General features: G+C 43.2%; 1 protein-coding gene and 1 non-coding gene across 2 annotated transcripts; one reads left to right on the top strand and one right to left on the bottom strand.

The window, feature by feature from the left end:
- Nucleotides 1-216: 216 nt before the first annotated feature.
- Nucleotides 217-6,677, bottom strand: LOC103048254 (uncharacterized). The gene is made up of 4 exons (XM_025171932.2): nt 6,246-6,677; nt 6,012-6,159; nt 3,659-4,177; nt 217-1,222 (listed from the first exon to the last, which is right to left on the bottom strand). The coding sequence occupies exons 3-4, from the start codon at nt 4,149-4,151 to the stop codon at nt 570-572; spliced, it is 1,146 nt and encodes a 381-aa protein (XP_025027700.1). The 5' UTR covers nt 4,152-4,177; nt 6,012-6,159; nt 6,246-6,677; the 3' UTR covers nt 217-569.
- Nucleotides 6,678-12,399: 5,722 nt separating this feature from the next.
- TRNAY-GUA (transfer RNA tyrosine (anticodon GUA)) lies at nt 12,400-12,488 on the top strand. Its single transcript is given in 2 exon segments — nt 12,400-12,436; nt 12,453-12,488. It is a non-coding gene; the product is annotated as a tRNA-Tyr (tRNA).
- Nucleotides 12,489-24,901: the final 12,413 nt, after the last annotated feature.

Here is a 24,901-nt window from a genome sequence, read left to right as displayed (position 1 = left end):
GCGCAAACTTAGCATCAGTCTGTGGCTCATTAAAGCAACTGTGTCTTTTCCCAGGACCATATGGAGCTTCCTAGAAAAAGTTATGGCTACATTAATGAGATGCAGACAGATGCTGAACCTGCACTCCATGGAATCCACCCCAGAGAGCTATATAGGAATCTGCAGCCATAGTAAATTTTAATAATAATAACAACAACAACAATAATATTTTCTTCCTTTATTGGATTCATAGCCCACCATAGTACTTTTATAAGCACAAAGCTACTAACAACATTGAAAATAAAAATACAAGTGTAAAACAAGATATTTAAGTCACACAATTACATTAACTGATGCAAGTTTGCCAACAGGAGCACGTTGTGTCTTTCCCCCCTTTTTCTACTGACTGGGAGAGGAGGGGCCAAGCACCCCTCCCCGGAAGAACACTGCACAGCCTGGAGACCCCCAGAGCAGGGCCCCATCCTGCCGGGGCCAGTCTGTGACAGCAGAAGCCTTTTCAAAGGGCCTTTCCTGCTGATCTAAGGAATGGAGCAGATGCACAAAGGGGGAGGTGCTCCTGAAATAGAGGGCTACAGGGATAGGTAAGCGACGAAGATAAAGCCAATGAAAATAGCTAGAAGAGCTTTGTAGAAGAAGTCACTTGTCCAGAGAAAGGCCAGTATGACAAACCCAATGATAAAGTACCAAGAGACAATCTCGTCATGTAGCAGATCCTTAAGAGCATAAATATTTCTGGCCAAAGTGCTTGGGGACTCAGAGAGGAATTTCAGTCTCCTAATCCCTCGTTTTATCTTGGGGGAGTCCAGCAAGTGGTACTCAGCATCTTCTGCATGGAGGAACCGAAGCAAATGCTGTATGATACCATCAATCTGATGCTTCCAGGAATCATAATTGAACACATACTGGTTTGTTACCCTAACCACCTTTACCTTCATATGTAGGTCTCCAACCTCTCTAGCACAGAATCTGAGCGCTGCTTGCAGCTTCAGAATCTCGTTAAGAAAGTTGGCTAGCTTCTTTTTTTTATCTTCCATTGCTCGAAGACTCTTCTGTGTCACCTTAATTTTATTCTCTTGCTCTTTCAACAGCTTCTCGCACCTGGAAACTTCGCAAAGAGCCATCTGCTCTTTTGCACTATAATCCTCTATCCTTACCTGTGCAACAGCTACCTGTTCTTCAGCTGTCTTCTGAGCCATGTGAGCGCTGAGAATCTGAATCCCCCCTGATAATGAGACAGAAACAAGAGGTGGGGCTTGCAAGATGTAACACGTAGCCAAAACCTTTGTCCAAACAAGGTTATTTCACATACTTTTAGACAATTCCTTATGATGTAACTGTGGCCTGGAAGCTAAGCAGGGTTGGTGTTTGTCTGTGTTTGAAGGTGGAGAGCTCCAGGGAACCCTACGTCTCTAGGCTAGCCTGGGGGAGTGGAGAAACCAGAAGGAGACAGTGGCAAACCATGTCCAGTGCTCTCCGTGACGCCATAGGGAGTTCAGCTCGACCTGAAGGAGACTCACTTTTACGCTCCAGCAATGCCGGAGGGATGACATTAGGCTGCCCCCAAAGACGTTTGAGAGACCCAGCGGAAGGACATTGAGCAAATGGTCAGGTACTCACTTGGAGCAGATGATGGCTAGTATTAGCTAGACCAGGGTTTCTCAACCTTGGCAACGTGAAGACGTGTGGACTTCAACTCCCAGAATTCCCCAGCCAGCAAGGTTGAGAAACCCTGAGCTAGACTTGCGTACAAAGTTACACAAAGGTTACATTTCTGTGTTAAACAGTAAGGCCTGAAGGGAGGACTTTCCCAAAACTGCAGTGGCCATAGAGAAATTCAACCCCCCCCCCCCCGGTAGGAGTTCGCAGCAATCCTGGGCAATTATAGGCGAACCTCAGAAGGCAAGTCTAAGTGGGAAGGTTCACCCAAGTCCTCTAAATTATTATTTTATGAAGTATATATATTATATACTTCAGGAGGCTACTTAAATTACTTCTAAAACGATGGAACTGGTATAGCGGGTTCTATTTTTCTTCTAGTATCTTCTTTTTCCTAAATCCTTGAGTTTAACATTGAAGATGGAGTAATCACTTTCCATCCACAATGCGGTATCGTTTATTGGAAGCTACCCTGGACAAAAGAGATTTGCCGACTGCTCCTTCTCCTGAGGACATCTAAAACTGTGACCACAGCTGAACAAAATCTAAGGGGATAGCAGATAATGGGACCATTCTTTTTTATATATTTCAATACATAAGCTGAACCAGAAGTCACACAAGAATAAAAGTACCCCCCCACACACACACACACACAAAAGATAGAAAAAGCAAATGGAAAATGAAACAGAACAAAAATTTGAAAAGGAACTTTCAGCAACACATTCTCCCCTTCTCTTCCATTTTTCTACAATCACTGCTTAAATATTTGTGCTGTGCTTTGGACGTTAAACATTGGAGATTGTTGCTTGTATCCGTCTAAATCATTTCATCGGTCGTTTTTAATTAGTCTCTTAACTCTTTTCCTAAAAACCATCGTCCAAATGTCTACATTTGCCTTGCTGTGTAATATATCGTATTTGCGGATACCATCCCTGCTTGAATTTAGTTAAATGTCTGTTATGAATATAGACTGCCAGTTTTGCCATTGCTGCATATTCTCCAGTTTGGGTCTCCAAAATTCTGTTCCTTATTCTGTGACCAACTATTTTGCCAACAAAACTGGACAAAAAAGGGCAACATGGTTAACCTTTTGGGGCTGACAGTAGGCACAGGGAGTATATTCAAGGGCATGATTTTTTATCCCATCTGCTAAAATAACCATTGTACTACAAAACCTGCCCCACGGATTAGTGGCTTTAACAGTGATTTCTTCTTCCCGAATATTATAATTTAATTCACTAGCAACAACCTGCATTCTGAGCTGAAGAGCCTAGGGATCAGTAGTCCCACCAGCAAAAGCCAAACTCTCTGCCAGCCATGCCAGATTACTTCAAATGCAATGACCTATGTCGACACGTGTGTTAGATTTTGCAGTTATCTAAGAGAGAGGACCTTCGCTGATCTGGAAAAAACCTAAGCAGAGTTGAGTCTAGTTAGTACAGTGGTACCTCTACTTACGAACACCCCTACTTACGAAATTTTCGAGATACGATCAGCTCCGGCCCCAAAAATTTACCTCTACTTACGAATTCGGCTCGACTTACGAGCCATTTTCCGCCCGTGCCACGTGGTCCACAGCTATTTTCCGCCCGTTCCACGTGGTCTGCGGCCATTTTCCGCCCGTTCCACGTGGTCAGCGGCCGTTTTTCCGCCCCTGACGCGTGGTCCGCGGACGCCGGAACGGATTAAGGGTAATTACATTGAACCTTATGGGAACATTTACTTCGACTTGTGACCAACTTGACTTGCGATCAGAGTCACAGAACGGATTAAGTTCGTAAGTAGAGGTACCACTGTATTTGGATGGGAGACTACCAGGAAACCAGCTTATTAAAGCAGCCATATTGTCAGTGTGACTCATGGAGTCAACCCCATGGAAGCCTAGAAAAGATGTGGCTGCTTTAATGAGTAGCAGAGAGCTCAGTTGCTTGTGCTTCTGGGCATTCCAAAGGACTTCTTCCAACTCCTTTTTGGAAATGTGCAGAGTATCATTAATACTTACCAATGACAGGTCCCACAAGTGGTATCAGCATCAACACCAAGCCATAAACTTTCAGCTTTTCCTGTTCCAAAATATCATCTGCTGCAGCCGCTTTAGCCTTTTCTGCCTCTTCCTTCATAGCTCCTTGGCGCAAATACTCTTCTCTTTGTATCTCACCGAGTCTTTTGAAAGCCATATGAAGGCTTTGTAAATTGGCAAGCTCATTCTCTTTTGTTTTTTGTTCTTCCACAAGTTTATTCTTTGAGGCCAAAATCTCTGAAGTCGTTGAATCTACCTTGTCCAGACCCTGTAGAACCAAATTTTCAGTAATGCCCAACTCCTTTGTAGCCTTCTCAATATGTTCCTTTAGCTCCACATAAAAGCAGTCATCTTCTTTGGCTTGCTGCAGACAGCTGACCACAGACATTAACTCACATATTCCTCTGTAGAAATGCATTTTGGCCATTTCTTCAACTGTCTCGCTTTGTACAAGCTTTCGTACCCAGGCCATCATTTCACTGAATCACAATGGGGCCTGGTCTGCAGAGAAAGAACAAGGGAGATTTCAAAGAGAAGGTAGAATCTGATTCAAGATACTGATGGGGACTGAATTTGATAGTGGACCTGAGTATGTGGAAGTTGTACCTGCATATGAAGACATGGGGGGTGGGGGCGGGGGCTAGCATATGAGAATGGGTGCATCTGTGACAGAAACTGCGTTCAGTGTTCTTGTCAAGAGTGATGTATTTCTTCCCAATGACATGCCCATGCAATTTCTAAAGATAGTTACTTCCTTGTATCCCCTTGCTTGTGTTTGTAGTCTTTTAGCTTTAAATATAGCTATACTATTTTAATACTTTCATTGTATCCTTGAAGATAAGAATGGTTGTATGATTTGTGATATCCTTGACCCTATAGCAGAGATGGGAGAGACCAGTTGTGGTCAGTCTGATAAAGGGCCAGGGCTGGGCCAACTGACAGGACATGCAAGATCTATATGCCTGTAATATTATTATCCTGATAGGGGAAGGGGAAGAGAGATGGGGTTAAGATAAGTTTAAGATGGATAATGAGTAATAATTAATGTATAGCTGGAAGGATGTCCATCTTTGGTTGAAGTCACCGTGACCTGATGATTGTAAGAAGTTAACCGGTTTCTTTGTTTAAACTGTCACGGAGATCCTGTGAAGAAAACGTATATAAGCTGTGTAAAATCTGTAATCAGGACTCCCTCCTTTTGCTGGGAGTCTCCAACTTATTTAGAGCTCTGAAATAAAGTGGATAAAAAGTCTGATTTTCGTCTTGGTGTTCTGTTCACCTCGCACCAAGTCCCGAACCTGGTAATTAGGGTCGATTGGCTGGACCCAACAATACAACTAGTGGTTTGCCTTAGGCTGCAAGAAACAGAAGACACAAACATTTAACTTTCTTGTAGCCCTCTTGTGCTATACGAGCTCTAGTTTGGTGTAGTGGTTAAAGGCACCAGGCTGGAAACCAGGAGACTGTGAGTTCTAGTCCTGCCTTAGGCATGAAACCAGCTGGGTGATTTTGGGCCAGTCCCTCTCTCTCAGCCCTAGGAAGGAGAAGGCAATGGCAAACCACTTCTGAAAAAACGATGCCAAGAAAACTGCAGGGACGTCTCCGGGTAGTCGCCAGGAGTCAAAACAGTGAGAATTAATCATTATCTGTGTGGGCAAGCCCTTTGCCGATGCATGCTGGCTGAGGAATTCTGGAAGTTGAAGCCCTCACATCTTCAGCTTGCCAAGGTTGAGAAACACTGCTCTAATATGTGCAGTTAGGATGTTCTGCACCAATGAGCACCCCTTTCCACTTATTTAAACCTAACAGCTTTTGCTATTCTGTTGACTGTTCACTGGGTTTAAAGAGATCTTTCTGGGGTTGTTCAGAATCACTTTTGGTTTCTAATTCCCTGAAGAGATTGGCATTATCCAGAAACTTGACATGTGCAGTGCTTCCTGCAAGTCAGAATAATTTATGAGCAAATTTAAAAGCAGCAGCCCCTTAGGGATCTCCACTTCTAATTTCCTTCCCCCAGAAACACAACACCCCCCTTTCAGTCCTATTCCTTGCTTTCTGTTTTAACCACATAAAAGGTCTCGTTATCCTGTGACTGCTAAGAGACTTTGATAAGGAATGTTCTCAAGAGCTTGTTGAAAATCCCATTTCACAGAGTCATCAGGGTTACCTCTATCCATAGGCCTATTGATTTCGTAAAACAAACATTTCTAGAAGGTGGATCTGGGTGCTAATTAGACACAGTTAAAATTCCAAGTTCGCTCCTAACCCCAAAATGTTGTGGATCTCTGGCTGAAGGCAAGAGAAGAATACCAAATGGAAGCATTGTTTTTCCTACCTGTACTTAACTTCTTCTTGTGTCAGTTTGAGATTCTGTGTTCCTCAAAGAAGATGCAGTCTTAACCCAGAGATATAGAGGATAAGATTTCTTTCGGTATCTTAAACAGCTGTGTGCAGACAGAGTTTCAGACCCGCAATTTCTCCTCCTGAGATGCAAAGAGAAATAGTTAAGTCTCTCCATCGTTGGTCACAGGGATTTCTCAGTGATGGATGAAATAGGAACTGTACTTACCAAGTTGAAGTAAATGGACTCAGTTGCCTTCTAGTCAGTCTTGACTCCTGGCAACTGCCTTGATGAGTCCCTGCAGTTTTCTTGGCAAGAATTTCAGAAGTGGTTTGCCCTGGCCTCCTTCTTCCTAGGGCAGAGAGAGAGCGACTGGCCCAAGGTCACCCAGCTGGCTTCGAGCTAGGACAGGACTAGAACCCACGGTCTCCCAGTTTCTAGCCTGGTGCCTTCACCGTTATACAAAACCAGTGGTCTCCTAAACCGACACAGAGGACTGTTTTAATGATAACCCCTTGCTTTTTAGAAAACAAAATCAGTTTGGCTAAAGCTATAAAGAAAATAAAAACAAATGAAATCCAATCCGACGCCCGAAGATTTTCTGCTTATCTTACAAGCCTGAAAAAAAATCAGAGAAGGACATCAAAACGGCAACTTACTTTGCTGGAGTGCGAGCAAATGAAAAAAGCAATCATTTGGTTTCTGTTTCTGTATTGTGTAGTAGGAATATAAAAACCCAGCTCTCAGCGCCCTCTTCTGCCTTTAAAGTTAATAAGAGACGGAGCTTCTTAGTAGAACAGCAAGAGCCGCTGCACTGAGCAAAGGCCTCTCTCAAAGACGCTTTGCAAAGCCACCCGGCCGCCTCATTTCTTAAAGCAAAGCAACCAGGGGGCTTCACTTCCCCCTCCTTCGCAGCCCTCGCAGCTTCTCCAGCATCACCTGCCCAAAGCTTGGGCAACTGCTGGAGAAAACCTCTCTGCCTTTTATGGCATGCCTCTCCCAGCTTTGAGAGTTGGGACAATAAAATCAGGAGCCCTCCGTCGTGAACTAACATGCTATTCACCAGCCTTTGAAGCAGTGGAAAACTATACAGAAGGTCCCCTACATACGAACTTTCAAGCTGCGAACTTTGGCCGATACAAACAAGATGGAGCCTTAAGCTGGAACCAGAAGTTGGGCCGGAAGTCGGGAGAAAGGGCTCTGCAAACTAACCCTTCCCCACCATCTCCTGACTTCTGGTTCAAACTTCCGGTCCTGACTTCTCGCATGGTTGGTTGGCTGCAAATTGCGGGCTGCAAATGTCTGCAATTAAGCGCAAGAGTCCTGAAGGGGAGGGGGGTCGCGTGAAGAAGTGGCCATCCGTTACGATGCTCATGAAGATGGAGCTATTGAAGAAAACAGAGTTCCAGACCAAACTGATGGCAGAGGGGTTCAGCTGAATTGAGAAAGCACTGTCATGGCTTGGGATGCAGGACCCTAACATGGAGCGCTTCATCAAGGGGTCTGCAGCTGTCCATGATGCAATCCAGTGCTACAGCGTCATTTATGAGGAGAAGAGGAAGACCGCCGCCCAAAGTTCACCGGACCACTTCTTCAGGAAGGTGGAAAAAAGTACAGAGGACGAGCCTACGCCATTGCCGCAAGTGCCTATGTCAACACTGCTGCTTATGTAAGGTGGGAGCTGCACTTTTTTTTGCTCGTTGGACTTACGAACAAAACAGACTTACGAACAGCGTCTCAGAATGCAACCTGTTCGTAAGTAGAGGACTGTCTGTGCCGGGATAAAAAGTCCACTGGAATTGGGCAGCCAGTAAATTTAAATAAAGAAACAAACGAATGAACAAATCAAACTTGCTGCCCCACTGGCAGTCCCCCCCCCCCCCGCCACCAATAGGTATCATGTCAGCAAACAGTGCTGTTCCAGTTTCCAGCATACAGTAGGACACACGGAGGACACAGACTGTCAGTTTCCCTGGCTTTGTTTCCTCCTCTTCTAGGGAACATCAGCAACAGGTAGGAAAACATCCTCTAATCCCGCTCCTTTATATGGGCTGTCAGAAGCGGTGAGTTTAGAAAGTTGGCTAGATTGGCCATCTGTCACTTGCTCTGATTTTATGCAAGTGTTTTGTGCAGATGCACTCAGAGGGAACCTGACTGTCAACTAATATGCCAGCCTTTCCAGGTAGACCAGACAGGAAACACAACCAGATGAGCTAATTCTACTTTCTTGTAAGGCTACATTAACAGAAACTTGCAAGTTTGAAAGTACAGTTCTCTTGCTGGCTTCTTTACCCCCGAGAAATTAGGGAGGGTCTCTTCGGAGCCTCTTGCCCCACCCACTATGCAGCTGTGGGCTATGCTCCCTCTTATCAGACTGTTCCCGAGGCAGCATCTCTTTGCCCTGCCTCAGGAGGTCATTCCCACATACCATTACATAATATCAGCTGGCAGTCAGGCTCCTTTTGGGTCCAGTGTTATTCCAGAACAGGATTCAACCTGTGTTCCAAGCAGCCTGAATGTTGGGGATTGCATCATCTCTTTGCACCCATGAGCCTATTTGACCACTAGGGCAAACGGTGAGAGAGAGAGGAGGGGAGGAGTCTTCACACACCGTCCTTGTACAGTATCTGTTTCTCATCTATGCTATTTAAATGAGTCCCTGTGTTTCACACATAAGGGAGCTTCCTGTGCATCATTCCCCCTCTTGCCTGCTCACTGTAGACTTCGTCCCAGTCTTCCTTTCTCTGAGATGTGTGGTCTTTTCTGTCTTCATGTATTTTTTTTTTAATAAATGTAGCTTTTCCTGTACATCAAATAACATACATTGTCTAGAGCTGCGTGAAGCCCATATTCTGCATCCAAGACAACTATATTCTTTTAGGTTGTAGGCATTTTTTTAGTGGATCATCCTGCTATTCGATGATCCAGGACTGTTGTTGGATTCAAATCTCTAACACCAAACAACAGCTGATGGGAACAAGGACAGCCATCACAGCAAACAGCCACCCTCAGTGTTCAAGCAGATCCAGGTGATCAGCCTCATGGACTGGGGGGTATGCAGGGAGAGGCCAGCTTGAAAAAAACAGACTCTCCCACTTCCCAGAGCAGAATGGGCTGAAGACCATATCTATGAGGGCTTGGCTGATCCCACTCACTGGGGATCCCCTGACTGCACCAATGGAATTGTTGGCAAAATACATCAGGATACGCAGACAGTAGGAGGAATTAGATAGCCTTGACGGAATCTCCTGACGTAAACTTCAGTAATCTCATCAGCTGGCACAACTACCTTAGTCTGAAGCTGGTGATAAACAGCCCTTCCTGGCAGATATAAGAAAGAAAGGCTACGTAGACTGCAGGTAGTGTGAATCTTCTAAAAGACTAATGTGTGTAAGATATCATGCCACCTGACTTGACTATTCATGGTTGGTGCAGGAATACCAGTTCATCTTCCCTGATAGATGGTGGTCTAGTTCCACTTGAGCACATCCCGTGATGGGAGGTGGAGCCTTGTCTGGATCATTGGCTCCACTTTAAACTGGCCTTACTCTATTGACCGATAGGAGAGTCATTACCAAGAGTCTTTTGAAGCAAATTGCAGGTTGTGTTTTGATAGAAGGAACTATATGGCAATTCTCTTCAGTGATATGAATCTAGGTCTCCTAGTCTGGTCTGGGAAGCTCAGCAGTGTTGGCTGGTTGTTACTGAGATAGGAGACCACTAGGAGATCCTAGGAAGGATGGCTAGGCTAGGAAGTTGGGAAAACATCCCCAAAGGAAGTAGTGACAAACCCACTTCTCTATGGTTGCCAAGAAAACCAGGTAAATATATCCATGAAGTCACCAGCAGTTGAGTAAAACAAGATTTTCCTTCTGACTAAAAGGAGGAATGCCCCCAACATAAAGGTCACATTTTTGGTAGCTTTCAACAAGCTTTTCTGCTGTCCATCTTTCCACTTTTAATACGGAGATGAGGGTCACCTGGCGTATCTGGCAGGGCTGTTGTAAGATTGGCTGAGTTCGTGTGTGCAGCGTCTGTTGAAACAGACAATGGGACAAAGCAGAGATCACCCCCTGCTAAGGGTATAATGAATCTGGGGATCCCACTAAGTAGGATTAAGGCAATGAAATAAACACAGGAGCACGTGCACAGCACATATGGACGTCTCATGTTAGCAAAAGGATTGGATGAAAAGAATATTCCACTCAGAAAACTGGAAGGTCCTAAAGGTTACTGTGCTCTTGGTTGATATGTTCCAACAGGTCCATCAACTTCCTGTTTTCCTCTACTTTAGTTTCAACACCTAAAGCTCTTAGTTTACTTGTGGTTCAACATCCAAACTATTTTCATCTAGACCCAGTTCCCTGCAACGGCTGCTGCCTCTCTTAAACTCTCTCTCTTTCTTAGAACAGACCCCTGTTGCCCTTATAAGCTGAATAATTAGAAATAGGCAGTAGATATCCATACGATGATGATGTCAGCTAGGATTGGTATCTCTCCCTGATTTAAGCAGCAGCTGCTTACCTACTAGTATGATCTGGTGCAGCAGAGGCAAGTCAGATGGCTACATTTTTGAATTATTTTCTTTTATTCAAACTGGATCTGCCGCACAAAACCTCCTGTTCTTTATTTTTGTCTATCAGAGTTATGTTTTGGAACAATACAGAAACACCCACCCTTCTTCCCCTGGCTTGTTAAGATACTCCCAGATCAGCTTTCTTTTACCTGGCCCTCTCCAGATGTTTTGCTACTGCTGGAGATGTTGCCAACCGCAGACCTAAGGAATCCCCCTAGGACAAGGGGGTGGGGAGGCAGCTGAGATCTTAGATAAAAAAGATGGACAGAGCGAACCCTAGTCTTGACAGAGATAGTAAAGCAATCGTATGCCTACTCAGAAGTCAGCCCTGTTGATTTCAACAGGGTTTGTTCTCATCTGGAGATCATATTTCAGCCTTATGGGCTAGGAAGCCAGAGTTAAATTGGTTTGACCCAAGAACACTATGAATCTAGAGCAGGATTCCCCAAAGTGGTCAGTATTAACCTCCAAGTGTGGATGGGACTATTGAAGGGGTCTGTGTTGTTATTATTCATAATACTATTAATTAAAGTAGTATTATTTTACTATAATAAATGCTTGGGGGTTGATGAACAATCTGAAACTTCATGAAGGGTTGATGAGCTGAAGAGTATGGGGATCCTTGATCTAGAGCAGTGTTTCTCAACCTTAACAACTTGAAGATGTGTGGACTTCAGCTCCCAAAATTCCCCAGCCAGTGCTGGCTGGGGAATACTGGGAGTTGAAGTCCACGTACCTTCAAGCTGCCAAGGTTGAGAAACACTGATCTGGAGGTTGGGATAAGCTTTCAGAGCCTGTTAAATTCGTCTAATCCTTCACAGAGCAGCATTCTGAGACAATAGATGGGCTTTTAAAGGGCACTAGCATGATTGTAGACATAAGCATGATTGAGTTCCCATGACATCCTAAACGCCCTTATCTTAGCAGTCTCATAGAAACCCTCCTAGCATAATTTATTTCTGGAGGGTTCACCCCAGTTGCAGGTACTGTGAGAAGTCAGGAGAATGGGGTTAAGTCGATAAACCCAGCTTAAATTCACAGTGGTAAGCATATCGGGGGGAAACACCACCTTTACGTGGTGCGGCTGGAGGTGTGTAAGCTGGCCTTGCCGGCAGAGAAAACACTGAGAGTACAGTTGGTAGAAGCCATTCTTGGCCAAAAAGGAAATTGGTGGGGGAAGAACCTTTTTCCCCCTCATATATATGTAACTCTGGCAACAGACCAGAGAAACAAAGCAACTGACACTCCTAGAATTTCCTAGCATGTTTTAAAGCTAGTTCCACCTATGGATTATAAATGCCAGAAAACGTAATCACCCAAAGTTTGGCAATCACCCATTATTTTCTATATATATTCTATATATGTTCTATATATGTTCTATATAATTCCAAGGGGTCTCCATAAAGAGGAACTTCATATACATACATATACATATATTGAAATTCCTCTTCATGGAGATCCCTTGGAATTTTTTAATGAACCTTGGTAAAATCCTAGGCAAACTGGCCATCTAACTCCTGTCTCACTGCCATGCATTCTCCTTGGCTCCCCTTAATCTGTTATTTTATTGACTTCCTTTGTTAAAGGACGAAGGTCAGCCTTCAATCTAGAACCTTTAGATTTGGACAGCCACAACCGATTTCCCAGAGAGGTGACTGCACAGCACCCGTGTATGAGTCCCTCTCTACGTTTTAGGTGACAGTAGACTAGAGTCGATGTACCCATAACTTTTTTTGACCAATGTAACATATCATTAATTTTCATGGGACGATTCTTCTGTACTTCCTAATACCCTAGGCTAATGTTCCTTCGATAGCTCAGCTGGTAGAGCGGAGGACTGTAGAAGATCTGCTTGAGTCATCCTTAGGTCGCTGGTTCAATTCCGGCTCGAAGGAAATTACTTTTTGGGGGACGCAGTGGCGCAGTGGCTTAATGACGCTGCAAGTTGCCGGCCAGAAATGGTCGACACTTCAGCAGTTCGAGCCCAGCTTGGCGCACCAGAGTAAGCTCTTGTCTCCTCCCCAGCTTCTGCCAGCCCAGCAGCTCGAAAACTCCTGTGAGTAGATAAATGGGGACTCTCACCCCGGTGGGAGGAAAAACACTGGCGGCGCCTTGCACGGGAGACGGGACCAGTTGCCGGTAACGCGGAAGCCGCGCTCACCCGAAAAAGGCGCGAAGCAACGGAAACCCCGCCTCCTGCACTTGCCAGCTGGGCTCCGCTCTAGGAAGGAGGCCATGGCAAACCACTTCCGAAACACCTTGCCTTGAAAACTGCAGGGGCTAGTCCAGGCAGTCGCCGCAGAATCGGTAACGATTGAGTGCAGATTAAAAGAAAAAATGAAATGAAATGAAATGAAATCAAGGCGTTTCTTTGATGTAGATCTGCCTTGCCCGTTGCTTTTCTTGGTCCAGTGGGAAGAGAGAGGTCATGGCGAGCACAATTATTCTCCCACATTCAGTAGGAATGAGTACTTTGGGTATTGATCCTTCCCAATTTCTCTGCGACATTAGAAATTCTGTTGGGAATATGAAATTATAACTTGTTCAGCCCACGACAAGGATGTCTGCAGGGAAGGGGGTCAAGAAAGTGAACGTGGTGGCCATAACCATGTGGCCAAAACTCTGTCCCATTTATGTGTTTTGCACACATTAAAGGGGGAGGGGCTTCAATCACATGGTGTGTGTGTGTGATGCGTGTAAAAAAGGGGAGAGGCTTGCACCACATGATTGTGGCCACCCATCTTGACTTTTTCAACCACCCCCACCAGACATCCTTGACAAATTTTAATTAAAACATTTATTTGGACATATAAGATAAAATGAGGGCCTCTCTGAGATTCTTTCTTCTTCCCACTTATAAGGATGAAAGTAACATTCTTAAGCTTGCTTGTACTAACTTTGGCTCTGTTCATGGTATTCTTTGTTCTTAAATTTGCATAGTACTTTTCATCCACACTATTACCATTTCTTCGTTTGGAGACTTCCTGTGTTCTTTTTTTTAAATACTTTTCAGTTGGTTCTTCTAATCAAAATGTGAAACTCATACTGCAGGTCTTATTTCTGAGGCCATACTGATGTTACAGTGCAACAATATGAGTGTTCCCCCACACTCACAAGAAAAATCCAGCCTTCTGCCATTAAAATACGTAAATCACATGCTAGACATTAAGACTGGGCTTAACTTTTAGTATCTGAGAGAATTATACTGCCTGAATGTAACAAGGAACCAGAGAACAGACAAGATGACAATTTCATAATCGAAAGAAATGGCTCTTTTTGAAGATACCTGGAAATATCTTCCTTTCAGAGTCTCCGTTCTGCTATTCACTAGCATCTGTACTGTTTTTGCGGTTTTCCTGACGGATACATTTACACAGACTTATCCCATGCAAGTTTACTCAGAAAGTTGCTTTTGCAGAGTTCAGTGGGGCTTACTCTCAAATATGGCTAAAACTATTATCCTTTTCCGTCCTAGTGCCGTTACTGAAATATTCCTCTGAGTGCTTCGTCGTTGCTGAGCAGTATCCTAAATAATAAGAGAAAAAAAGATCTCTTAGGGTCTTTGATCTGGTGAGGCTGGACTCATCTGCCATTGCTCAGAAGCAAAATTCTCTCTCCCTTTCCACTTGACACATCCTCGAATACATATGACCCTTTTATTCCTCTCTGTTGCATGATGTCACCTATAGATGTCCACAGCTGGCAACCAACTCTGTGTACAGGGTGGTCCTCCTTTAGCAACTGCCTTGGATAATGACCATTTGCAAATACCAGGGCAATAAACAGTAATAAAAAAAAAAATTCATTCTCTAACCTATTGTGCATTTAGGACAACAAAAGTCTTCAGTGTGAAACTGATTAAGGTCTGGTCAGTTTCAGGCAGGCAGCTGAAGGTTCTAATCAACTAATTAAGGTCACAGAGCTGAGCTTGTTATCTTGCCCTTAGCACTTTTTAGGGACCTGCTGCCCTGTGGAGAAAAGCAGCTCAGGAAGAAAGAGCTTGTTTAAGCAATCTCTCCATTCTGCTACAGGATAAAAAAAGGAAAAAAAAGAGACAAAAACAGGCAGGAAGAAAGAGCTTGTTTAAACATTCTCTCCACCCTGCCAGAGGATATAAAAAAAAAAAAAAAAGGGTCAGGTACAGGACACTGTAGGAGAAAACTTTATCTGAATGAGACAGCAGCAGCCAGTGATCTTTGCAGCATTTCTCTCTCTCTGTCACATGGTTCGCTTAGCAACCGTGTCACTTAGCGACCGTTTTGCTGGAACCAATTTCAGTCACTAAATGAGGACTGCCTGTAATGTGGGGAGTATGCCAAGGAGACTTAAGACATTAAATCCACTGATTTCTTTCTTTTGTTCTTTTTTTAAAAAACAACCACTATAGATTACCTTCATCTTGACTAGCACCCCCACCAGCATGGAGGGACAGTAACATTTTGATGCCCATTCCACAAGCCACAAGTTATCCATCAATGAAATGAAAGGGGAGACAGAGTAATTGATTCCCTCCAACATACTCAAAGCTGCCTCACTCAGCCGCTCTGATGACCATTAAATTATTTATTTATACATCACATTGACATAGCCGCCCATCTCACACAAGGCGACTCTGGGCGGCGTACAAGAATTAAAATAAAATAACAAGTGAATAAAAACAGCCACTATGAACAGATAAAAGGTTATTATTAGTGACCAATATAAGTTCTTATCAATGACCATCTTCATTTTAGCCTTCTAGTCACAGTATAATCCCACCCCCCATCAAGATCTGCTACTCACTGCGCTCTTACTTGAAGACCGGTGCTCAATCCCTACCTCTGTCCACTTTCCCCCAACACTGCCATGCCAACGGTGGCTGCAGGTCCTCTCTCAAAAAGGCTACAAATACAACCAGATATTGTCTGATCTTCCAGGGCAGTGGTGGGCCTTCCAGGTGCACCCAAAATACGGCTAGCTCACCTTCCATCTGCTTGCCCCTTCCTACTTTTGCACACAAGTCAACACGGACCATAGCAAATATACTTTCCTCCAGGGCTGAGTGGTCTGTTCCTCCAGATGGTGGAACAGGACTTTTTTTCTTCTTTTTTCTTTTTCCCCCCAGCTAGACTGACTCCTCCCCCCTGTCGATTATGACCTGAGACTATGATTGATAGGCTAGTTGTTCTCACCCTCTTGCAATGATGGCCAGATTTAGCTATATACTTATAAGAGGGGGGAAAAAGCTGATTCGTTTGGCTCTGTGGTTCCAGTTACATTTTCCCTCAGCACAAACAGGAACAAGAGGAAGAAATATCAGGCATTTAGTGGACAAGCAATGCAAGCTTGCTTTCTAGCATTAAAAAGAAACGTGGAATGAGCAATACAGTAGAGGAACTAGGGGTTGGGGGGGTGGCAGAGAGAGAGAGGCTAAACGTGGCTCTTATCGTGGTATGCAATGTTTCTAATTATCACCACCCCTTTGCTTCTGCAGCAAACGTAAAATAGAATTGCAATGTGGTTAGAGGACTTCTGGGATTTCTCCAAATACCAGAAATCATTCCAGATGAAGGATAAACTATGGAGCGAGCTGCCTTACTATTCCACTCCCTGCAAAACCCTTGGAAAGTGAGAGCAACCCATCTTCACTGCTTCGCTGCTATTGGCCTTGAAACACTGACACTGCGGAGAACCAGAGACCATCACCATGAGCCCATCAGGGTTATCTCCAGATGATACCTAAGAAAATGCAAAAAAGGTCATTCAAACAAGACCTACCCCTCTGAGGGAGGGAAGGACAGAACATTGCTACCATAATTACATATAGAAACATTAGAGAATGAAATGACACCATACTGCTAGTTTTGCACCCATGGGCACGCTTTGAGTTAGCATTCGGTCCTGGTGACTGCCTGGACTAGTCCCTGCAGTTTCTTGGCAAGATTTTCAGAAGTAGTTTGTCCTTCCCTCCTTCTTCCTAGGGCTGAGAAAGAGGGGCTGGCCCAGCGTCACCCAGCTGGCTTCGTGCCTAAGGCAGGACTAGAACTCATGGTCTCCTGTTTTCTAGCCTGGTGCCTTCACCACTACATCAAACTGGCTCTCTCTATAACCCTTGGTTGCACACTTATAGCAACTAAAGTGGAGAAAGGGGAGCAAAAAGTCCTAAGTAACTCAGAGAGGCTTCAGGACTTCAACATTCAAATTCAGCCAGGGTTAATCCTGCCTGTTTTGTCTCTCTCTAGACCTCAAAACTCTTGCTAGGCACAGAGTAGCCCTGGCAAAAGCAGCAGGAATGAAATGGTTGAGATGTCTGTCTGTTCCCCCCTTCTCTTGGATGGGGACCAACTGGCATCAAAACCACTGGTGGAGGTGTGGTAAGGGGCTGGGAGGTGTTGGAGCAATTAAGAATCTGGGTGGGGGGAGAGAACAAAGTTTTGCTTGAGTTCTGGAGCCAGGACAGAGGCAAGAATTCCTAGTCTTTGAAATAAACATGCAAACCCAGGATTTCAAAGTGATGCAAAAGGAATTACCAGCTTAGCTGTAGTTTCAAAAACATCACGGCTGGTCCAAAAATGAACAGCTCAGGATATTGTTGCCAACATCAGCTATTACACAATCCTCTCATCCCTTTGATCCTTTACCCTCAATATCATTCCGTGCAATGGAATGTGAGAATGACCTTGGGAGTTAGGGAGAAGTGGCCAGCCAGGGGAACAGTCAGATAAAAGGCAGTTGAGCCCACAGCAGGAATGTAGGCAGGGCAAGCCACTCAGATGGGACCATCCCTAGGTTCTTGGGCTGTAAAGGTGAGAGGGAGAGATGTGCTTTCAAACTTGCAAGTCTGGTCTACCTTGCAAGGCTGACATTCGCCGACTTGTTGCAAAATGGACATTCTCTGGTTAATTTGGTTTGGAATGTTTCAAAATACAGGTAGTTCCCAGTTTAAGAACAAGTTCCGTTCCCAAGGTCTGTCCTTAAATCGAATTTGTATGTAAGCTGGAACCGTATTATTGTATAATACTGTATAAGTAGTATTGTGTAATAAACTCAAATCATTATGTATTTAACTCAAATTTTGCTACAATAGGCTCTGTTCTTAACTATGGGTCATCTGTAACTTGGGTGTTCTTAACCTGGGGACTACTTGCATCCAAAAGAGCCAGAAAAAGTGTAAATTTAACTGATGTTTTATGGATTTATATATATTTATGTTTTTAATGCTTGTTGTGAGTCGCCCAGAGTTCCCCCATTGGGGGGAGATGGGTGGGTGAGAAATTTAATAAATAAATAAATAAACAAACAAATAAATAAATAATTGCCTCAAGTGTAGAATTCAATCAACTAATCTGATTTTTCTGTTTTTCAGCAGTGCTCGAGTTTCTCCTTGCTTTTGATGCATGAATATTTGTAACCCTTGACCCTGCCTTCTGACCAAACATCCTCAGTTAGCATAACCACAAATCATACGCATGGCAAAAATGAATCTGAAAATAACCAAACCAAACCAAATCAAATCTTTAGTACGGTCATAGACCAGCATAAGGAAGACGGGCTACCGCCATTAAAAAAGCATAAAGGATGCATCAAGAATAAAAATAAAAACCTAAAAAAATATGAAAAAGGTATAGGAATCAAAAACTAAAAGAATATATAAAAAGCAAGAGTCTAAAAGGAGGGGTAGGAACATTAGATGGGTGTAGGGGAGCATAAAAGGTTAGGATGTGGAAGACTATATCAAGTTACAAAGCACTTTAATATGGTGAACTAGGTGCTCATTCAATCGAGTTTATACCACAGGTATAACGAAAACCAAAAGAACCAAGAATTCAAACTGGGTTTGACTTTCCAACATATGCCTGTAGAGAATTCTGTGTAAGGAGCGGAATGCAATAACCTTGCAGATTTCAGACAATTTGGATAAACCTTCACCTGCCAGGGGTTGGGCTCATCTGATGCCGGAATGAAGCCATAAGCACTGGACCCTAGTTGAACTGAAAGCCCCGGGAGGACAATATCGATTAGCGGAACCCTGTGATGTATCCTTATTTATTATTATTATTATTATTATTATTATTATTATTATTATTATTATTTTATTTCTTTATTTGGAGGGATTGTTGTTACTCTGAGGGACGCAGCGTTGCTAACGCTGATAACCAAGCTTATAATTTTAGAAGCACAGAAGTTAATTTATGTGGCCTTCAGAACCTGGGACTTGAACCTGTTCCCTTTAACATATCCCTCCTTTTGCATCCCTGAGTAGTTTGGATTCCACTTGTCCCTGTCACTCCAAATAGCCCTTGCCCTCTTGGTGTTGACATCCCTCTGTTATTTAATGTCTGCCTGTCTTGGCAAAACCGAGCTGGACCCATTTAGTCTTTTCTAACTGGCGTGAACCGTCTTGCTCCCAGCTACCTCCCCAGAATAGTTGAGCAGCTCCGATTTCATTGAGCCACTGATTTTCTTTGGAAGCATCAGAACGGGCCACATCGCCTTGGTTGGAAGAGCTGGAAGTCCTGAGGTGAAGGGAGCAAAAAAATAGGCAAATGGGAGGTCTAGGGGGAGATTGCAGGTACGTCAAGAAGAATTTGCATCGGCTGGGGGTAGGGGGGAAGAGCTATATGTGTTCTTGAGGTGTGGCTTTTGCTTTTTGGCAAAAATGTATACGTAGAGAAGCATTTTAGGGGTGATTAGAGGGTGTCCCAGAGATAAAATAGCAAACCAGAAGGCTCTTGGTGCAAATATCTTCTCTGTCACGAGTTGACAGAGGTTTTAGGTGATCCAGTTCCTATAGGTACATCTCTTTCGTGAAAAAGACACCATTTTGCTGCCTGCCAGTCCAATGCTGGAGTGATGTTTAGGGCTGCAACAATAACAGATCCCTGAAGGGTTTGGAACATTTGAGAGCTCCCTATAAACATGTTTCATTGCAAAAGGAATAATTGGGAATAGTCCCCTACGGAAGGATGCAGAGCCAAGAAATGATTATTTTTTAATTGCATTTGAGTCATTTTTGGGTGGAGCGGCAGTTCTATAAAATATACTCAATTGGTACATTGTAAAATGTATTAGATTCCACTAATGAGTTGTATAGCCCCAAATAATGGACATAAATTGAAATTGGTTTTACAAATGCCTCATTATTATTTTATTATACAGCTATAGGTTTTCTAATAGGCCATCTGTTTAAGCAAAATAATGATGTTGCACTCCACCATTTTTCTTTCATGATATTATATAATTTTTCTGTTTTAGTCTCCCTGTTTCCAATGTAGAGTGGGTTGTACCTGCTTGGTTGTTTTTTGCTCTGGTATCTCAGCTGTCGGATTATTTAGGATCAGACATAATTGTATTTTGATCCAGCTAAGTTCATAGCACTTGAGAGAAGGAGGTGGGATCATAGAGAGCTCAAAATCAAATGTTGATTTGCTTTCTTAACGTTTAGCATGTGCTAGCAGCCCAGCCATTGTGGTCTGTAAGCCATGGCTTATGGCTTAATATGAATTGATGTTTGTTTAACAAATCATGGTTAAACAAATCATCCAGTAGTGCAATGTGTGAACTAGGTTATGCACTGAGTGTGATTCCTTTCAGGAAAATCAAATGATAGGTTACATTTCTGGTGGAGGATCCAACTACCATATTGTGCGTGCCTTCAGGTTAGGTCCTGAAGACTGCCTGGACTAGTCCCTGCACTTTTCTTGACAAGGTTTTTGGAAGTGGCTTGCCCTTGCCTGCTTCTTCTTCCTAGGACTGAGACAGAAGGACTGGCCCAAGGTCACCCAGCTGGCTTCATGCCTAAGATGGGACTAGAACTCACAGCCTCCTCATTTCTAGTCTGGTGCCTTCACCACAACACCAAACTGACTCTCTCAACTATCATATTAGAGATTGGGAAATGATAGCTTAGTGACATTTCTATACCTGAATCCCCTGGAGCAGATTGATCTGAAGGTCTCTAGATGCATGTAATTATTTTCTGTGGGTTACAGTATGAATGTATGGATTGTATGAATCTGATGTGATGTTTTGGCTTATTTGGTGATGGATTCCTTATTCCAGATCCACTGTTCATGCACCTTGACCAGTTATGTTTTCTTCAACCGCAATAGGCAGAGCTTATTCCACTATTTGCTGCCCAAATAGCGATAGATCTAGACTGAACTTGCATCCTTCAACGTGCAAAGTAAGAACTTGACGACAGTACTATAGTTCATCTGCCAAAATCAGCTCCAGTTCTCCTCTTTCAACACAGCTGGCCCCTCTCTGCACCATAAGGAAAAGCTCCAGACGTGTGCCAGGGTGGTGCAGGGATAAAGTGTTGGATTAAGAATGGCGTTCGAGTTCAAGTCCCAGTCCACCCTCAGACTAAATGATTTTTGAGCCAGCCCCACAGAGGAACTGTGGAAAAATGGGGTTAGTAGATGGAGAGCAGAAGACAATTACTAATAAACAAGGAATGACTGTAAGCTGCCAGGAGATAAACAAGAACATGATGACTAGAAAAATATGTGGTTGTCTGTAAACTATAGCTGAAAATCTACCAAGAACTTGCGATATAAGCTTCAGCTGGAGTGGTCACCAAGGAAAAGCTAAATTGACCAACAACAGGAAAGATTTGAGGATGGGGCAGGGGGACTGGGCTGGTGGTGATGGAAACACTCCAAAATGATCTGAGAAATATTCTGAGTAAAGTCCTCATCTGGTGTATAATTGCTTAGACGTGCATTTCAATAGAAAATATTGCTAGCCTCTTTAATAAAATTGAGCTAAATGTTGGTGTTGGTCTCCAGCTTGGGTTGTTCTCTCGTTGGCTTGCAGGTCTGACCAGTTGCAGTGCAGAGGGGAGTAAAGAAGGGAATAAGTGAAATTAGGCCTTAGTACTGCTTGTAATAGCACACCCTCTCTGCTACTGGTTTTCTTTCATGGAACCTTTAGTGAAATTTCAAGAGCTTTCTGCAAGAGGACAGTTTAAATGTCTTTTCCCCTTGAACAAACATTGTGCTTTGGCAAGAGAGAGAAAAAAGAGTATCCACAAGAGAAAGAGAGTAAGAAAGAGGTGGTGTGAGGGAAGTATGTCAGCGAAAGAATAGGTTTTGACTTGGGTTCTATCTTCTATATGCCCCCCACCCCACCCCCACTCTTATTCCTGAGGAAGTACAGCTCTTGATAGGGAAAAAAAAAACATTGCCTAATCCTGTGTAAGACAGACATTCCACAGTTCTTATGACTGAGCGTAACGCAACTCAAGTTGTGACATGGAAATCAGAAGGTTGAAGCAAAAAAGAGAGGGTCCAAGATCAGTTGATTAAGTGGAACCTTAGGGCAGTATTTCCCAACCTTGGTAAATTCCAGATGTGTGCAGTTCAACCCCCAGAATTCCACAGTTAGCATGGCCATTGATGAGAATTCCGCGAGTTGAAGTCCTCATACCCGGAAGTTACCAAGGTTGAAAAACACTGCCTTAGAGCATCGTTGAAGGAAAATTCAGATCTGTGACTTTTGACTGATGGAATCATAGAATTGAGAATTGTGGAGTTGGAAGTGACCACCAGGATCATCTCTCTGCAATGTGCAGGAAATCAGCCTTGTGAGGTGGATGCCCAGACTACAAAGATAGAGAACCCATAATCTCCATACTTAGACTGTTCCGTTGTTGTACAGATCTTTCTGTCATGAGGTTTTTCTTCATATTGAAATGAAATTTAGGTAGCTACAACTTATACCCATTTATCCTTGTACCCATTCTTTTGATGGAGCTATAACTAGTACCTGTTATTTCTGATGAACAGTAACAGAGAGTCAATTCTGTCCCAGAAGTCAACCTAGAGGACCCAGACAGAGATGGCTTAGAAGATCCCCATGATGGTGAATGAGTAGGCTTAGACGGTGGGAATGTGTCAGCAGTAGTGGAGAAACAAGAGGCCATGTTTGTTTGGAATCAGAGTTAGCAAACCCCGAGAAAGGTTCAAGAAATAGGAGGCAGGCATTTGAAAGAACTGAAGCTAGAGGATGACTCGATAATGAAAATTGGTACCTATTCCAGCCAGTTCTGTCCTCAACATTTCTCAAGGTAAATTCAAAATCAAGAACACTGCAGAAATTTGGTACAAGGAAGATCATATTCTTGCTGAACAAGAAAACATTAAGAAGAACTTCTGCATCTGAAACCAAGAATCAATTGAATTTTCTGATTCAACACAGAGTTTCATAGTAATATTCCATAGGTATTGATCTCAAGGAACCTCCATCTGAACCCAGCTAGGGCTTTTCATCCCAAATCATAGTGTCTCCGTGTGCCCAACATTACTTGCTAAGAAGGGCCATAGGATCCCTGGAGATTAAAGTTGGTAGCATGCTGAGGGCCAGTGTTTCACTTTGAAGTACTTCCAGCCACTTAGAAGAAAACCTAACAAAATCACAATTGTGCCCATAAGTACCACTTTTCTTCTTCTCTCTGCAAACTATTGTCATGCAACACTGACTTGCTGGCACATAATCAATCAATCAGTCAATCAATCAATCAATCAATCAATCAAAAAGCTGTGTGTGAAAAAGGAGATGGCCAAACAAAGAATACTGGCTTGATAACTGGCTGTGCTGAGGATACAAGCAAATTTGAAACCTGAATCTGGGATGTTGCTGGTGAACTGGGTTCTCTGCTTCCCTCAGGCAACACTGATGTCACAAAGAGGAATTCTCATGGCCTTATTTGGTTCATTCAAGGAAACTCCTCCTCGAATCTGTTAGAGATTTGTGGGCGCTGAAAGGCTGGCTTGAGGAAACCCAACTTTCTCTTAGGGAGCAACAAGAAAAGAGCTGGAGAAGCTCAAAGTGGTGTGATGCTTGTGCCATTTCTGTTTTCATTTGTTAAAGGTAATTTGGGAGGGGGAACATAAACCATCTTCATAAAAAACTTAGCTAGGAAGGGTGGTATGGAAAGAATAATTTTCCTTTGCTGAGGGCACTGGGCATCAAGGGCACTAGGAGAAAATGACTTTGTAGTATGATACTAGTTATCACTGTCTGGGGATTTTTACATGACACTAGACCAGGGTTTCTCAACCTTGGCCACTTTAGGATGTGTGGACTTCAGTTCTGGGAGTTGAAGTCCACACATCTTAAAGTGGCCAAGGTTGAGAAACACTGGTCTAAATCCTTCTTATACTATAATTTTCCCTAAGTGGAAAAATGCAGATATAGGTTAAGTTTCCTATTATTTTAATTGTCGCACAGTCTTGCACAAATGAAAAATGGGAGTGACCCAAATGATAGTTTATAGCGACAGGGGCTTCCATGCCTCCAAACATCTTCTAGCTTTTTTGAGTTCTGAAGACCGTTCAGAAAAGAACATTTCTTGCAGCCGCCTCTTAACATCCTCTGGCATTTGCCGAATCCAGGAAGAGAGATTTAATAGGCAGAGCTTTCTTCTCTTGTTTGCAAGGCTCAGAGGCCACGGAGGAGCAGCAAATCCAGACGCAAACACAGCTGCTTCTCTGGCCTCTGAGAAGTGAGGAGGGCTGTCTGCATATTCTGGCAGAAGACAATGATATCAGCAATTGTTAAATGCTAGCATTCTAAGAAAAAGGATGGTAAGGCAATTAGCTGAAACAAACATGTACTTGTATATTATCAGCAATACCTATGGAGCTTTCTGATAACTAATAGCTAAGGGTATCGTTGAAATTTCAACACAGGGTTTTTGAAAGATAAAAGGAGTGTTCCTTGTTAACAGCTGAACCAGGAGCTCTATACGCAAAACCCTCTGAAAAGTTTTTGGGCAGGTCATCTGAAGTAGTTAAATCCCCTGAAGAATTTTTATGGTTTATCTTTGTCTGCAGACCTTGTCAACATCTAGTACAAAGCACAAGTAAAGTAGAAAATGTACACATACACACACATACGCAGGACTGACATTGAAGCTATACCATCCATCTCAGCCCATTGACTATGTGGGTAAGACAATGCATATCGTCTTTGGTGTGGATGGTATTGTATTTAAAGGTTAAGACTTAAATATAGATATAAGGCTTAGAACTTAGAAACTGGTATGCGGTATTCAAACTTGCTTATCATTCTTTTAAGTATTATCTCTACATTTTACTTTCATGGAGTACTCATGGTTCTAGTTGTCAAGTTTTTAGTAAAGAAGAACTACATGTTCCTGTTCTCCAAACAAATCTTGTCTTAGGACTTTTCCTAAATATGGATATTAACTATTCCATATATTGAATCAAGTAGAAAATAAGACCAACTTATATTATTGTGAAAGGTCTGACAAGTAATTGTTTGCTGTGTGACTTATACCCTGAGCATCAGAAATCATTCC

This window comes from Python bivittatus, unplaced genomic scaffold (genome assembly GCF_059951505.1).
Source record: "Python bivittatus isolate LINGU-HERP-01145 unplaced genomic scaffold, Pbiv_v1 ctg000080_np1212, whole genome shotgun sequence".
Lineage (NCBI taxonomy): Eukaryota > Metazoa > Chordata > Lepidosauria > Squamata > Pythonidae > Python > Python bivittatus.
This window is presented reverse-complemented; position numbering and strand designations above follow the sequence as displayed.

What these genes read in the sequence shown, in the direction of transcription:
- LOC103048254 (XM_025171932.2), bottom strand. Translation starts at nt 4,151, where the DNA reads ATGATGGCCTGGGTACGAAAGCTTGTACAAAGCGAGACAGTTGAAGAA. An exon ending in ACTTGTGGGACCTGTCATTG is followed by an intron (nt 1,223 to 3,658) that starts GTAAGTATTAAT and finishes TCTCATTATCAG; the next exon opens with GGGGGATTCAGATTCTCAGC.